The sequence below is a fragment of the Cryptotermes secundus genome, unplaced genomic scaffold (genome assembly GCF_002891405.2).
Source record: "Cryptotermes secundus unplaced genomic scaffold, Csec_1.0 scaffold68, whole genome shotgun sequence".
Taxonomy (NCBI): Eukaryota; Metazoa; Arthropoda; class Insecta; order Blattodea; family Kalotermitidae; genus Cryptotermes; species Cryptotermes secundus.
In genome coordinates this window covers 206447-224267 of record NW_019722422.1, presented here as the reverse complement: position 1 = coordinate 224267, position 17821 = coordinate 206447, and the positions used below count along the sequence as shown (strand labels likewise).

Sequence of the window (17821 nt, the reverse complement as noted above, 5' to 3'; positions counted from 1 at the left end):
CGCCACACCTAATTTCAAGGAAAAGCGATCAGTGGTTTCGGAGATTGAATATGAGGACCTATGAACGAAGAGACACGACCTCGCCACTGAGCGTCTGCGCAACGCCTTGTGTAAAAGAAACACTTAAAATATAAATAAATTTTATAGTAGACGATCTGAAAATTAATCGTTGGCATTTTTTTGGTCTTTTGTCTTTCTTACTTACTTACGGACTGAGCCCTTCTGGAGAAGCTGCCAAATCTGCAGTTACTGAAGAATTTCCCAGCATTTTATGGAACACGAAGGTTTATTCACATGTTCACAAGAGCCCTACAATGGTCCCTATCCTGAGCCAGATCAATCCAATCCATACAATCCAATCCTATCTCTCCTAGATCCATTTTAATCTTGTCCACCCAACTACGCCTTGGTCTTTAGTCTACTTTCTTTATTTCGAAAAAGTAGAACGAAGCTTATGGGATCACCTTGCTGTCTGTGTGTCTGTCTGCACGTCTAATATCACCCATTAGTTTTCTTATTATCTATGCGATCCGTGTCGTATCAAAGGAAAGTAGGCTATTAGTTCTTCCCAGAACTTCTTATTTATTAATAGTTTACATAGTAAACAGTTATGGAAGGAAACGCTTTCTCTATTCAAACAGAGTTAAAATCTTAACTTGGCTTTGGATTCATTTTCGTACATTCGTTAATTGTTCGTGGTGAAACATTTTTCCATTGCTTACACGGCATATGCGTGGGCCTACTCCATTTTTCTTTTCATCGAATGCTTTCTTTTTGTTATTTTTTCAATTGACATTCATATTGTCTGGCACTTGGGTGGACATTTTAAAAACATGTTAACTAGTCTATTCACAAAAATAAAATGACCCACCAACCAATGAACCAGTCAGTCAACCACTAAAATTCACAAATCTAAAAGCTCACTTTACTAAAATGAAATTGCATTGAAACTTCGATTTTCAGTTCTGTCACATGTACTTATGGAATTGTAGAACATTCAAAAGTTAGCTTCGATAATTGTAAATTAAAATTATAAATTAATATTTTCTTTGTGTAATGAATACCTCCCTTGGCTCTGCTCTGATTGGTCAATCTACTTGTGCTCCTCTATCCATCCCGTGGTACTCCTATTGCATAACTCATTCACACCAACTTCTCAGTTTCACCCTGAACATAACAGCAGAAGATTCCTGTGAAGCGCTGTTATGCTCCTTCAAGACTGATTGCGAACCGTGGGATCCCCAGATCTCCTGTACGGAGAGCCATCGCGAAATTAAATATTTGTATTAAGTTATATTTCTGGGCCGCGTCATAGCTTAAGCGGTTAGTCGCTGGCTTCCCACCGCGGCGTCTCGGGTTCGATCCCGGGTTTGGTCAAGTGGGATTTGTGGTGGACAAAGTGGCGCTGGGGCAGGTTCTCTCCGAGTACTTCGGTTTCCCTTGCCAATCGTCATTCCACCAATTGTTCCACAATCACCCTCACCTATCATCTGGGGCTGGTACAATACTCGTAGGCCAGAAGTGGGCGCAGTACAAGGGTTTAGTCCCACCCCACTAGCAATAATATACGTAATATAATATTTCTCATTGAAGAGTCTCCATAGGAAGTCGGAACATCGCCTCTGGCATATATGTGTGTGGGCTACTTACCCTGAAGTTATCGCTCATGAAGCAGTATACAAAGGGATTGACCATGCTGTTGGCATTAGCGAGCCAGTGGCAGGCGAAGTAGGAGAGAGCGTACACCTTTCGTTCTTCATCTGTCTGGTAGGAGTCGAACCCGGGAACAAAGTAGTAAAGCAGTAGGAAGGTCTGCAGTGGAAGCCAGCACAATGCAAATAGCACCACAATGGTCACCAGCATCTTGATGATCTGTAAAGCAGCAGAGTCAGTACAGCAAGGGTCAGACACTGGTTACAGATTTCTGAGTGCTGAGTGTAGCACTGGGGCGTATAAGGCTGCGGCCACACGAGCGCACAAAGTACGTCCGTCGCCACGAACGTACTTTATGGCGTGCGTTGCTGAGGACACCACACAGTTTCAGAATGCGCTGCTTTGTTTTTTGTCTGCAATGGAGCCAGAAAAAAAAGCGTACCATTCGCCTCTCTTCTATATTTCTACAACGGACGTCACGACGTTCGTTACAACGGGCGCATTTTGTGCGCTCGTGTGGCCCCAGCCCTAGGCTGTTTTACCCAGAGTACGCAACATAGCTACTGTGTTCATGAAAGAAAATGTGTAAACGTGTGTGTTAGCCTACTTTCCTTATTTTGAAAAGATGATTGAGTCTTATGAGATCATCTTGCTGTCTGTCTCTGTCCCCCTCCTCCAATGTCTTCATTTTCTGCGCGGTCCATGTTGTATCATGAAAGCTTATAAGATCACTTTGTTGTCTGTCTGTGTTTATGTACTCCGTATTTTCTCGTTTTCTATGCGATCCGTGTCTCACCAAAGAAAAGCATGCGATTAGTTATTCCCAGAACTTCTATTTTAATATTATTATTATTTATTATTATCATCCCTGTCGCCCAAGGTACTGTGTAATACTTGGCAGGCCTTCATCTGTGTATTCGGGATATAATATCAAGACTCTCACCGTCGCTAAGCATTTGTTGCCTTAGAAACAATACTCTCATATATCCGGGGTTCCGTGACTAATAATAACGGGTCCTGGTTTGGATGATTGGATTTATTGACACCTTCTTTTGCAATCCTTGTAATCATGATCAATTTCATCCGCTCGCAATAAAGGCGCGTCCATATTACTCGTGCTCGTGCTGGTGCTCGCCAGGCTTGTGCTCGTCGGGAGACTCGTCTGGCTTTTACTTGTGCTCGTAAACCTTCGTCCACACTACTTCAGTTGCTCGACAGGCTTCGGCGCGCGAGGATCCGTATATTTACTCGTAATGTGTATAGGCTGTAGTCGCATTTTAATTTATTGGCTATAGTTTTTAAATTAAAAATGTTAAATTTGTTTGTCTCGTGACTTGTCATATCGTCCAACTATCGCCAAAATATCAGTACTGAAACTCGCGCATCTCGAACGCGCATGTGCGTTTGTCGACGGGGCATAGCTCCTGCCGCACGTGTTCCCAGTAGTGAAAAGGAAGTTGTGTTATGCAGTCGTTGTTGGAAATGGGTCTCTCGACGGAGGAAAAAGTATTCATATGAGTAGTTGAGTATTATTTCTGCTCACACGGAAGTGGTCGCCAGAAAACTCACTTCCTTGGTTTTGATCTGCCAGATGTTATCGTCCAGAAACCGCTACACAATACACGTGTGACGCTATGGTGTGCCGTCTCAGCACACGGTATATTAGGCCCCCATTTCATTGAGGATGAAGAAGGCAATGCTCTTACCCTCACCGAAGAACGCTACAGGGACATGGTGATCGGACCTTTTCTTCAGGATTTGAGAAGGTTCTGTCGTGCAAGGGGCCTTCTCATGAATAGAGAGTGGTATCAACAGGACGTCTTTTCATTTCAGTACTGTAATTTTGGTGCATACTGTATTTATGTCTCTCTGGCAAGATTATTCTGGCACCTCTAACTACTGAGGTGCAGGTGTGCCCGCTGCTATCTGCTCAACTTGCGCACCTCTCAACAAATGTAATTTTATGAAGCGAAACCCTTCACACACACACACACACACACACGTCTCTTTCTGCACCAGCTTTTTGTGGCAGTAAGAAAAGGGCGCTGGCATTGGCACATTTCTGGCCAACAGAAATGTCCATGAATGTAGCAACAAGATCGAATCGAGTGTAAAATACTACACGAGATAACTGTGTTTCAATTGTTATGATTCTAAATGCACGAGTATCTTCAATTATTTTATGAGGTAACAGCTATAACGAACAGGAAAACGAATCATTGTATTGTATAATTGTCTGAATATAGTTCCAGCTAGCTTCAATACGTAGATAGAATTATTTGAAAGAAAATTCTTTTCTGAACTCCTTGTTAATTTATTTTGTTATATTTTATTATGTGGAAAAAAAAACAAGTTCTTATGAAGACAGTTGTAGTACAGAGATATTCTTTTATTCTTCGAACTATTTCAATTGCGCATGAAATGTAAACAATAAAACAGAATCACATTAATTTTATATCAGTAGATTAATTGAACGTTGAAAATTCAGACTTTACAAAGAACATGTTCCATATATTTCTGCTCTTTGTTAAATAAAATGTTGAATCCGTACTCCGAAGGTTTGAGTACAGCGTGCAAACGTTCCTCAGAAGTGAAGTGATTTCTGTCTGTAGGGATTCATTGAAATTACTGATTTTTCAAGAACTGACGATAAGCACTACTTGAGTTATTCAAGATTTACGAAACCCAAGAGAACAAATACAACTAACAGCATGCAAAGAAGAAGACAAAATTCTGACAAGCAGGGACACGAGGTTAGGCAGGCGACCGCACAATGTTACTCCACCATCCTACTGCATTATATTGAGTGTCTACTTTAGAATTCGCTAATAGAAAGCGGCCATCGTTGAAGGACCATGTGTTGCGCCCTAGGTACTAACGTTAGATCTCTGTTGAACTCACACTGAATTCTGTATCGAAATTTACCTTTCTTTTTGCTCGAAGCTGTGTCAAATCCCGCGTCGGATCGGCATTGCCCGGTGACGCTCGTAGCCATAGACGCCGTCCGACGCACGTGTACGTGAAGGCGAGGCTAAGCAACGGAACAGCGAACGTTACGGAAAATATAAGCATCGTGTAGGTCTGGCCGTCCTCAATGGAGCTCCACTGTTCTCCACATTCCCAGTGCCACCTGCAACAGGGCCCCATTTATAATTCAGGAGGCGTGAAGCACTACACCATGACGACGTATGGGGGAGTGGATATATATGTCCACATTTTCTTGACCTCAGCTCTAGTTCGAGGTGAGTGGTCAGCTTCACGCCACTACCGCCTTGCCCCCCAGAAAGAGCCCCCGGTGTCCATTGGACAGGAGGTTGGGTGGACCCCAGGGCCGGTCTGGACGCTGTGGAGAAGAGAAAATTCTTGATCCCATCGGGACTTGAAAGCCGACCTCTCGCTCACCCAACCCGCAGCCAGCCGCTATGCCGACTGCGCTGTCCCGGTTTCTAATATTGTTTCGGAAATTGTCAATTTTGTCGGGTATATCTGATATACACCTCTCGAAAATTGGCTATTCACCCATCTACTGAACAATAAATCATTATATGTTCTCAGTTCCATATAAATATTAATTTTATAGACCTTATAGCTTGCAGTTTAGTAGAGGAGATTTGAGGGAGAAGGGAGCCCCTTATGTCAGGGAGAGGATGCTGAACTTATACTGAACAAATATTCTGAAACGAGAAAGAGAAGGGAGAAATTGTATGCAGTAAATGGTTAAACAGCCGGTCACGGTAGCCGAGCGGTCTAAGGCATGTACTGTCTTCGCTCGCTTGGAAGCCGGGATCGTGGGTTCGAATCCCACTCAGGGCATGGATGTTTAGTTTGTGTGTGTCCAGTTTTCTGTGTCTATGTACAGGTAGCGGCCTTGCGACGAGCTGATCACCCGCCCAAGGGGTCCTACCGTATGTGTAAGATCAAGAAAAACCGAAGTGAACGGAGAAGTTCATGGAGGTAGGCCTATGCCAACTGGGGCTGTAGTGCCAAGGAAAAAATGGTTAAACATAAATGAGGACATATCGTGTACGAAAATTATAAACTGTACGAATATAATAAATTTAAAATAATAAAGCATTGAAAATTGTTTACTCAAAACTAGATGAAAACCTGAGAAGAGATTTAGAGGGGCATAAAGTCACCTGATTGGCATCGAAGACTCCCAGGGGAATAGAATAATAGATCAGAGGCAAGTGCTGAAAATTTTGGAAAATTATATTACCGAATTATATGATCAACCTAATCGGCCAGAAAACTTGGAAGTTGAACCGGAAGAAGAAGTAGATACAGACGAGAAAGGACCATATATTTTACAAAGTGAGGTGGAAAAAGCTATCATGGAAGTGAGGAAGGGAAAGGCTACAGGAGATGTTGATGTACCTGGAGATGTGCTCAAGTTACTGGGAGAAGGTGGTTTGAAAACACTGACAAAACTAATGAACACCATATATGAAAGTGGAGAGTGGCCCAAGGACTTTACAGAAGTTACAATGATTGCCTTAAAGAAAAAGACAAAAGCTACAAAATGCAGCGACCATCGCACAATAAGTCTTATTGCACATACAGCAAAAATAATAGCAAAGATACTTAAAAGAAGAATTGAAAGGAAAATAGAGGATGTACTTGGAGAAGATCAGTTTGGATTTAGAAGAGGAAAAGGAACCAGGGATGCAATTGGGATGATGAGAATTATAGCGGAACGAACTTTGGAGATAGATGAAGAACTGTGTGTTTGCTTCATAGACTGGCAGAAGGCATTTGACCGGGTAAACTGGACCAAATTAATGCAGATCCTAAAGGAAACAGGTATCGATTGGCGTGAAAGAAGATCGATCAGCAAATTGTACATGGATCAGAAAGTTGGAGTACGATTGGACAGTGGGGAGACAAAAAGTGTGCAGATTGGAAGAGGAGTTCGACAAGGATGCTGTTTATCACCAATTCTGTTCAACTTGTACAGCGAATGCCTTACCAAGGAAGCTCTGGATGGGCTCGGTGACTTCAAAGTAGGAGGGCAAATTATTCAAACTGTGAAATATGCAGATGACCTTGTGTTAATGGCTAAGGAAGAAACTGTGCTACAGGGCATGATTGATAGACTAATTGAAATTGGAAGGTGCTATGGCATGGAAATGAATGTGGAGAAAACAAAAGTAACAACCTTTTCGAGACAACCAACCCCAGTCACAATAAAGATAGACCAAAAACAACTGGAGAATGTGAAATGTTTTAAATATTTGGGTAGCTTGTTAACAGATGATGGAAGGTGTACTTGTGAAATTAAATCCAGGATTGCCATGGCAAAAGCTGCATTTAGCAAGAAGAAGAATCTTTTTACCAGCAAATTGGACTTAAATTTGAGGAAGAAACTAGTGAAATGCTACATTTGGAGCATAGCTCTGTATGGGGCTGAAACATGGACACTTAGGGCAGTAGATCAGAAACATCTGGAAAGTTTGGAAATGTTGTGTTGGAGAAGGATGGAGAAGATAAATTGGACCGATTATGTGAGAAATGAAGAAGTGTTAATTAGAGTCAGTGAGCAGAGGAATATCCTACATGAAATACGAAAACGGAAGGCTAATTGGATTGGTCATGTTTTACGCAGAAACTGCCTTCTAAAAGAAGTTATTGAAGGAAAGATAGAGGGGCGGATATAAGTGACAAGAAGACGAGGAAGAAGACGTAAGAATATGCTGGATGACCTTGGGGACAGAAGAGGATACTGTCATTTGAAGGAGAAAGCTCTAGATTGCACCAAGTGGAGGAATCGTTTTGGAAGAGACTGTGGACCTGTCGCCTGACAGATTACTGATGATGATGAAAGTCACCTGAGATTGCAAAATATATAAACATACATTACGGAATGGACTGCGAGTAGATAAATGTAATATAAGTAGAACAGGTGCTGTAGTGATTGTATTGGTGTAGCAGTATGAATAGCAGTTAAAATTATTAGAACTGATTAAAGTACTCTTGTATGTTGATTCAAGCAGGAGGCGAAATATTACAGTCTAATATCCATAAACTTATTAATTCTATTTGGAATAAGGAAGAATTGCCTGATCATTGGAAGGAGTCCATTATTTTGCCAATTCACAAGAAGGGCAATGAAACTGACTGTAATAATTATCGTGGGATATCACTGCTATCAACTTCATTCAAAATCTTATTCAATGTCCCTGTCTAAAGTTAAGTCCATACATAGATTAATTTATTGGGGATCATCAGTGTGAGTTTCGATGTAACAGATCAACTACTGATCAGATTTTTGCATTCGTCAGATATTGGAGAAAATGGCAGTAAAATGAGACAGTTTATCAGTTAATAATAGATTTGAAGAACGCTATGTTTAAGTTATGAGGGAAGCATTGTCCAATATTCTCATAGAGTTTGGTGTACACATGAAACTAGTTAGGCTGATTAAAATGTGTATAAATGAAACGTATAGTGAAGTCCGTATAGATAAACATTTGTCTGATAATTTTCCCATCCAAAATGGTGTAAAACGAGGAGATGCTTTATTGCCACTGCTTTTCAACTTTACTTTAGAATATTCCAGGAAAATCAGGTGGGACTGGAATTAAATGGGATACATCAGCTGTTGGTCTGAGCTGATGATGTAGATCTGCTGTATGATAACATAGATATCGTAGAGGAAAACATAGAAAATCTAGTTGACGCTAGTAGGAAGGTTATTCTAGAACTAAACGCAGCGGAAACCAAGAGCATGTTGCAACGTATTGAAAGTGTTCAGTTTGTTATGCACCTTTTCACGTCGAACCCTGTGCACTGTGGATGATGTTTCTACTCGCACTTGCTTTTGGTTTTGGTATTGCAGTACGCGAGTCTATGAGAAACAACGCAGCGCGTCTCGTTTCTGCGACGCTCTTATATCTCGTTATTCTGAGCGAACAGAATGCAACCAAGGAGATAAATTCATAAAATAAGGAACGTATATTGTCATCCGTTGTTTCTGAAGGACAATTCGTTGTTACGATTTGTCACTGCGCGAACTCCACAATTTCCACGTATTCGTTGCCGTGGAAGTGTCCGTTCCGATTGTAGCGTTTGTCGCGGTGATGGACGTAAGGTAATGCGTCACATTATGGAGATGCTTATATATTGAGAACGTGAAAATGTAAAACTAATGAGGGGCTTCCACTTGATTTTCTTCGAAAGCCGGCCCTGGAAATGTTTTTTTCTTTATTGTTGATTTTACGATATAATTAATAAGTAAATAGNATATACACGGTGCGAAATCCCAGAAGACTGCTTTCTTCATAGTCACCGCCGTGAAAGCCTCAAATCATAAATAGCATATGATTACAAGAGTTACGCCACTGAAAATAACCGTCTCTCGCGTCTATTCGTAGTGCACATATATACATTTATTTCAGACACTGCAGATTATATATAATATATGTGAAAATAAAAAATATTAAGTTTCCAGTATCTCAGAAATAACAGGGTCGTGTGGTAAGGTGACTGATGAATGATGAGTAGGTAAGCATTCGATAACGGGTTGTGATCTTAACTCAGATACAACTGGAACATTTGCATGGAGGAATTGAAGAAAACCACGGGAAACCTGCCGAGATTTGAGCAAGATACTTCTCGAACACAAGGGAAGAGCACTGTCGCTAGACCAAAAGCGTTCGGTGTTTTCCTCGCATTGATATAAATAATTTTCGCTAATTGAAAGAGCAACATATACATTTGTTTATTCATTTAAATGTCATTTTCATAACAATTATCATGATTTGTCTTCTCAGACTTAAACTGGTTCTTCTTGCACGTGTTCGGATTTTGGCTTAAAATTCAGTAGAGCTGTTGTTTTATTTATGACCATGCCGCAGTTTTGGACCGTTAGTGATTGGTTTCTCACAAAGGAGGCCCAATTTAAATCCCACGTGCCCTTATGTAAGATTTGTGGTGGGCGAAGGGGCAATAAATTAGTGTTTCCTCCAAATTACTTCGGTTTTCGCCCTGCTAATATGCATTCCCCCAGCGATCCCTACTCCTCATGAATTTCTTTCCCACTTTTCTCCTGACCTTTTCCCTTCTCCATTCTATCACCAATCCTCTTCACCTTCTCTAAGTCCCATTTTACATTACAACAATTTATATGTGGGGGGGGGCACGCGGTAGAGTAGTTAGTTGATATACTATGCTACAAGGCAGAAGGTCACGGGTTCGAGTCCCGATGAAGTTTTTTTTTCAGTTTACCTAATACTTCTATCCACCCTATGGCCCTGGACTCGACTCAGCCTCTAACAGAAATGTGTACCAAGAATACAACTTGTTTATTAAAACCGTCACAACATTCCCTACAGAACGGACAATACTTTGTAAGACGAGGCACCGACTAAGTACTTAACATTAATATTTCTACATCTACATCACGAGCCTCTAATAACGTTATTTTATATACACACAAAGTATAGAATACTCCAATTTGTCTGTGGGAACGCAACAAAATTAAAAAACCAACGACTGACTCGATGATGTAAAGCATCAATCAAAGAATTTTGTTCTTCTTTATACTATAACTTTTTGTTTTATATAATCTAATTTATTGCATTTTTACGTCAAGTATTTTATATAATTAATATTATTGTATCCAATTTTACTAGTACTGCAGTTCAGTGGTGTATATATATTAGCCATGTATTTGCCTGATGATGGCTGTTAATAGCCGAAACATGTTGTAGAGACAAAACTAGGTACTGACCTTGATATAATTGTGTTGTGACGGGTTTAATAAAGAAGTTGTATATTGTAACACAACCGGATGCATGAAATGAAAAAAAAAAGAGTACCAGGAATCTTCCTGGGTGGTAAAAGGCGGCCGGCGCGTAAGGCTGACAACCGTACCGCCATCTGTGAGCCGATTGTCTACAGAAAATGTGGGAGCCTCGACGTCTCACAACCCTATGGACCTTCACGACCTGCTACAGGAATAGATTTACCTTACCTTTTTACCTTACAATTTGTATTTACATGTACTGTTACTCGTAACGTACCGAGAACAATGAAAATATCAGCCGTGCTACGAAGAGAGAGAGAACCGAGATAAGAAAAAACAGTGGAAGAGTAAGTAAGATTTGAGGTTTTCACGGCGGTGACTATGAAGAAAGCTGTCTTGTGGGATGTGGCGCCGTGTAGTTACTGCGTTAACCGACGTCTCGGGGGAACGTATCGCCTCCATCTTCAGGGTAGAAGAAAAAAGAAAATCCCCGAGCGAGGAACCAGACAAATTACTCTGTCAGCACCTACTCGCGCTGGTTCCTCGCTCGTGTATTTTAATTTTTCTTCTAGCCTGAAGATGGAGGCGATACGCTCCTCCGAAACGTCGGTTAACACAATATCTACACGGCGCCACATCCCAGAGGACTGTTTTCTTCATAGTGGAAGTGTAGTTTAAAATAAAAAAGTTATGAGACAAATGANTTTTTGTGTGGGGGGGGGGGGATAAATAACATGACTTTGTTCAATGATTCTCAGGCTTCCCGAACTCATCCTTCTGATAAGGGTAGTACGAATCTGAAGATGCTGGAATTTTAGAATAAATTGCTTGCGATAAGGGCCGCAGAATTATTGTTTTGTGATTAATGACGAATTGGATAATTTGGAGAGACAATTTGTTGGTGGTCTTCGTAGCAAATGTTCAACTTTAATGAGTCTCAAAGAAAATGCTGCGACCCCATATCGAAGCCACTAATTCTACCCATCCGAACACAGCGACCTTCATATTACCTTCATCAAAGGAACGAACGGGCGAAGCCTGGAAACCTTGTAACAAAATTTTGCTTTCTCCTACTCCCTTGCTCCTGAAAGTAAATGTTCTCTCTCCTCCCCCCATGACTCTCGCTTTCGCCTGGTTTTTATTGTTACTCTTCTTGTTCTCTGTGCCTCAAATTCCACACCAACTTACAGCCTTAACGCATTTAGCTGAATCCTTCTTGAGAAGCTAAAAGTTGCTCAGCTCTTCAAGGCATTCCCAAAACTTTATGTAACCCGAAAGTTCATTACTGTGCTGACAAAAGGCATCCGCTGGTGTCTTTTCTGAGCCACATGAATCCACTCCACAAGATCCAATCTCATTTCTTTAAAATTCATTTCAACATTAAGTTCCCATCGACTCTTAGATCTTCCTAGTAGTAGCCTTCCTTCAGATACTCCTACAAGAGTTGTTATGCATTTGGTTTTTATCTAATGCGTGCTGCATACCCGGCCTAGCTCATCCTCCTTAATTTGATCATTCTAATTATATTTTTCGATGAGTAAAAATTATGAAAGTTTCCATTCTGTAATTTTTTCCAGCCTCCTCTTACTTGATCCTGTTGCTGTCCAAATGTTCTCCTCAACACCCTCTTGTCGGACATCCCCAGTTTATGTTCTTCCCTTAATGTCAGGCATCCGGTCTCACACAATTTTATATTATGGCTGTATGCATATCCTGTTTTCCACACGTCTCCCTAGAATTCACACCCTTGGCCACGTCTCGACAGGTTACAGAGGAGCTACGTACAATGGATGCAGCCATCTTGAACAGAGTATAACGTGGGTTAATGACGGCAGGAAATTACGTAAACCTTAATAAATGAGATCTCCATATCTCGCTAGAGATCCGAAAGGACCTCATGGTTATACTAATGTTTATTTAATTTATTCTTGGGGTGAGGTGAGACTAAGTCCTTTTGTAGTCAATTGTACCCGCCCTGGATGACATGCGAGAGAGTGAACCACAAAACCTGTATGCACGGGGCCGCGGAGGTGAGGAACCTCTACTTACTCTCCTGCGTACTTGAAGCGCTCGGAGCGAGCTATGTGCAGCTGGACGCCAGAGACTGCGACGGCAGCCACCCAGATGCCAACCAATATCAGCTTCGTGCGCAGCTTTGTGAACCTACGTTCGAGCGGATGCATGATGGCGTTGTACCTGGACACCGATCAGAACATCAAAGGTTACTGCCGTAATCAAAACGTCTACGAGACATATTAAATGCTACATATGAACTCGCTACTGTCTCTCATATTCAGTATGGAGCAAGCGCTGAAAATCGATCTAAAACTCCATATAGAAGTAATCGATATGAAGGTCGTTACTTTATGTTCTCTACACGAAAGACCTGCCCTCTATGCGCCTGCAGCCTATACTGCTTAACAATCGGAGATTTTTACATTTCGGAAAGTGAGCCGTATAGTCTGGTAATTTAACGACGTTTCAGAGGAATGTACGAACAATTCGGAAGTAGAATTTTGGACCTAGAAGAGGAAATATGACTGAAGGAGAGAAGATTGCTTTGTGACGAGCTTCACAATTTCTGTTTTTCGCCGTGTGCTGTAACGACAACGTAATGGAGGTGTATGATATGGGCAGAACATGTAACGTTCGTTTTACCATTAAAATACGATTAAAAGAGACAGTTTGAAAGGACTGAGCATAGAGNGGGGGGTGGAGGTGTTTTCAAATTGATCTTAGAGGAATAGTCTGTAGTGACCTTCACCGTTTTCATCTGGCTGACGGTGGGGCCAAAGATGAACTCATTTGAAAGCAGAAATGAAATTTTACATTATACAAAGGACTTCTTAATTAGCCAGACGAGTACGAGTATTCGCTTTTCAAGAAGAATTGCTGTCCATAAAATCAATGAGGCAATGTATAGAACTAGCTCTTAGTTAATTCAAGTAACTTCTATCTCAGAAGGTAAAGCTATCCTTGTAACAGGCCGTGGAGGCCCATAGGGTTGTGAGGCGTCAAGGCTTCCACATTTTCTAAACTTTCGGCTCACAGAGGGCGGTGAGGCTATCAGCCTTACGCGCCGGCCGCCCTTTACACCCCAGGGAGAATCCTGGTACTCATTTCTGTTAGAGGCTGAGTCGAACCCAGGGCCATAGCGAGGCTGACGTTCACAAATACTTACATCGCATGGATTTGTTGAGATTGGTCAGGTCTGTTAATACTAGGACTCACTGGCAGAGAATTCTGTTTCCAGTTAACTGGTGTTTGTCTTTAGCATCGCCAACAACAGTCTGCCCAGTACTATGACTTACATTTATATTGTGTGTGTGTCCTCTGTGTTTGCGGAAACGTCGTGTACAGTAACTCAGTACGTCTAGCTTCTCTGAAATCTCTCATCCTTACAATAGAACAATTTTGTTTGTCTCTTTGACAAGGACGAGTCTTTGTGTCCTACAAGAACCTTGTGTTGTCCTGTGTGTAATTAGAAACTGGACTGTGTACATGACATCGTTAACCTGCCTCTGTTTGTTCCAGATCACAAATGAAATGTAGATAAAAGCTTTGAAATTCTTAAACAAAAGGACTTGAGGATTTGAAGGTGTACTTTTGTGATGGACAGGATTTAGTTATCAGGATACTTGTTGTGCCTCAAGGACTTCAATAGTTTCATCAGTCATTATGATGCTTTCATAACATAAACTGAATTTTTATTTACTTCATAATTATTAGATTTAAAAGAAACAAATATATTTGTGGAGATTAGTTTTTGACACAAGAATTGTTTCTTATACCTTTTATAGCCAATCCTATGTTTGTAGTAAGAAAACGGATTTATAAAAGGAAACTTTTATTACTCCCTGATGTGTCACTTGCTCTATTCTGTTCTGGATGCAAGTCGCTAAGTGTGTTTTCTCCAATAAAATAAAATGGAGCTTAAAATTATAGAGAAATGTATTGATATTTAAGAGTTATTTTATTATAATAAAGTTTTATTTTGTGCTAGTATTACTCAGTGGGTTGAGATGATGCTGTGCTGAGAACTCATTACATTCCTATAATGTATTCAGCTATCATCTACTTAAGAACAGAAGACCATCTACAGTTCGGAGCAGACCAGAGAATCGCGGTGACTCATTCTTCACCGCCATTTGAACAAGGGATATAAAAATATTTGCAAGAAATTCCTAATGACCCCACAATTTTCCTCTCTTTAATACAATTATTCATTTTTGCGTGAAAATATTGCGTCACATACAGCCTACACCGTGTGTTTGTGATCCAAATGATGTTACGTACAGTGTGTACAGTATGGGGCATACGGTAGAGTAGTTAGTTGAGGCACTATGTTACAAACTGCAAGGTCGCGGGTTCGATTCCCGATGAAGTCATTGCATTTTTCAGTTGCTTTAACCCTCCCAGCCGCACTATGGCCCTTGGGATCGACTCAGCCTCTAACAGAAATGAGTACAATGAATGTTCCTGGGGGCAAAGGGCCGCCGGCGCGTAAGGCTAATAACCTCACCGCCATCTGTAAGCCGATTGTCTAGAAAATGTGGGAACCTCGACGTCTCACAGCCCTATGGGCCTTCACGGCCTGTTACAGGGGCACCTCCTTTAAATGTAAATATAATATAAGTGAGCTGTTGTTATTATTAATTATTTTCTACTTCCTTTATCTTTACTACTGTTACCATTCCTCTTCCTACTACTACTACTGTTACCACTCCTCCTCTTCCTACTGCTACTACTACTACTAGTAGTAATAGTAGTACTGTTGCCACTCCTCTTCATACTACTACTACTACTGTTATCACTCCTCTTCCTACTACTACTACTGTTACCACTCCTCCTCTTCCTACTGCTGCTACTACTAGTAGTAGTACTGTTGCCACTCCTCTTCCTACTACTACTACTACTAGTAGTAGTACTGCTACTAGTAGTAGTAGTACTGTTGCCACTCCTCCTCTTCCTACTGCTACTACTACTAGTAGTAGTACTGTTACCACTCCTCCTCTTCCTACTACTACTAGTAGTAGCAGTAGGAAGAGGAGGAGTGGTAACAGTAGTAGTAGTAGTAGTAGTGGTAGTAGTAGTAGTAGTAGTAGAAGGAAGAGGAGTGATAACAGTAGTAGTAGTAGTAGTAGTGGGAAGAGGAGTGGCAACAGTACTACTAGTAGTAGTAGCAGTAGGAAGAGGAGTGGTAACAGTAGTAGTAGTAGTAGAAGGAAGAGGAGTGATAACAGTAGTAGTAGTAGTGGGAAGAGGAGTGGCAACAGTACTACTAGTAGTAGTAGCAGTAGGAAGAGGAGTGGTAACAGTAGTAGTAGTAGTAGTAGTAGTAGGAAGAGGAGTGGTAGTAGTAGTAGTAGTAGTAGTAATTCAGTTGATTTATTGAAGTGCTTGGAAACAGCTGAAGGGCCAATTACAGACGAACACTGGGAGAACAGGGTATGTGAACAGACATGAGAGAAAATACATGAAGGACATGATAGCAATAAACAAGTGACACAGTCACCACTGGAGGTCTGAACAATATGAAACCCCTACTTATATTAAATATGCTCTTAACAGTTAGTAGTATCATTTAACAGAATTAACTTTTTCTTACCTTTACCATCAGGTTGCAGGCTGGCTTCGTACTTTCATGTGTTTCCAAATATACTGGAAGGTTAGTCATATTTAGTGTAAATTAGATAATTCCCGGCGTAAGAAATAGTTTATTTTTGATCATGTACGTGTATCATCTGGCCGGGCTGTCAAAAACATGAACTCCCTTCGCCCGCTCGAACACTGAAGCCGTGGGTTCGAATCCCGCTCAAAGCATGGATGTCTGTGTGCGTTTATTGTGTGTTTATGTTATCTGTGTGTAGGTAGCGGCCTTGTGACGGGCTGATGTCCCGCCCAAGAAGTCCTACCGACTGTGTATAGGTTAAGAAACTGAAAAAGTGGCCAAGATCCATGAGAGCTGTAGAGCCATAGATAGCAGATCTTGGGTCGGAATGGAGGAGCTTCTAAACGGGATGTGCTTTTCATCTTCCCTTTTTACTTTGATTTACATTTGTAGAGATACAATTTAAAAGACATTTCTGAAAGTGTATGGCACTGGAAAACACGAGTTACATCTCCTCTTTGAAGTTCTGGCTGTGTAGGTATATATCTTTGAGGAAAAGCACTAAATGCCGTGGAAAGAATTTCCTTGGAATATGTTACGGTTAAGCTGTTTTCTAAAGACACGGGACCTACAAATAGAAGTGCTCAGAAGTTTTTATGATGTTTGTCTCTTGATTCGTAATGAAATCCAGAGGCAAAATTTTTATGTATTTTTGCAGCAGAAATGTTAACGATTGAAAGCAGGTCATACAAATTGCAATAATTTTGTTCCGGACTGAATTTATTTCTCCGTAATAACAAAACTTACCTTCTAACCCATGTTGTCCCTTCCATGACAGTCTTCTTGTGGTATACGCATCAAACCCAGATATCGCACCGCTATTTGAAGACAATTCTGTGAATTTCGACGAGTGCTTCACGCGATTTTGTTTGAACCATCTTGACATTATTGAATCACACTCACTTTAACGCCATATTGAGTTCTGGGAGATGAAAGAAGACATGGCGATAAATCTGGTGAGAATGTAGGGTATGGAACGATAATCGTTTTGCCCCTAGCCATAAATTCACGCTTAGAAAAATCAGAGTCAGCAGATACGTTGTGCTAGCGGAGGAACAAGTCCCATGAATTCCAATTTTCGGGTCTATTTCTCCGCACATTTTCCCGCATAGGCCGCGAGGTGTCAACGTAATGATGTTTGTTTACAATTTGTCCTTGTGGAATAAATTCATAACGCACAGCACCTTGAATGTCGAAAGGGGAAACAGGCATGCTCTCCACATTTGTGTGAAACTGTCTTGCCTCCTGCGGGCCAACAGCACAGTGGAGAAATGTGATGCAGTAGTAGCATTCTTAGCCTACATTCTTCATTTTGAAAAATGAAAGTAGGCCTATGTGATATTCTTGCTGTCTGTGTTTCAGTATGTCTGTGAATCTCATCCTTATTTAATTTGAGTACCTGAACCAATCTTTATAAAAGGCCGAGCAATAGCTCAAGCGGTTAGTCGCTGGCTTCCCACCGTGGCGGCCCGGGTTCGATCCCGGGTCTGGTCAAGTAAGATTTGTGGTGGATAAAGTGGTGCTGGGGCGGATATTCTCCGAGTACTTCGGTTTCCCCTGCCAATCTTCATTCCACCAAATTCTCTATCATCATAATCACCCGGGGCAGGCTACAATAGGGCAATCAGTGGCCTCCGTGCCGAGTGGACCCAGTTGGACTCCACCCCCCACTAAGCGAATTAAAAAAATCTTTATAAATCTTGGTATGTATATCTTGCCACCTGACCCCATTTCAATTTCGTACTTCATAA

The 17821-nt window shown here is 41.2% G+C and overlaps 2 protein-coding genes across 4 annotated transcripts in view; one reads left to right on the top strand and one right to left on the bottom strand.

Moving 5' to 3' along the window:
* LOC111861271 (zinc metalloproteinase nas-13) overlaps positions 1 to 17821 on the top strand; it is a 122283-nt gene that overhangs the window by 19968 nt on the left and 84494 nt on the right. The gene's annotated exons all lie outside the window — the stretch shown is intronic.
* The window catches only part of LOC111861270 (gastrin/cholecystokinin type B receptor), a 60578-nt gene that overhangs the window by 6672 nt on the left and 36085 nt on the right, over positions 1 to 17821 (bottom strand). For 2 of the 3 annotated variants that reach the window (XM_023845704.2, XM_033750242.1), the window contains 3 exons: positions 12449 to 12595; positions 4579 to 4783; positions 1651 to 1872 (listed from right to left, as the gene is read on the bottom strand). In XM_023845704.2, coding sequence (XP_023701472.1) covers positions 1651 to 1872; positions 4579 to 4783; positions 12449 to 12595 — 574 coding nt within the window. The remainder of the gene's footprint in view (positions 1 to 1650; positions 1873 to 4578; positions 4784 to 12448; positions 12596 to 17821) is intronic. The other variant, XM_033750243.1, reaches the window with a different exon arrangement.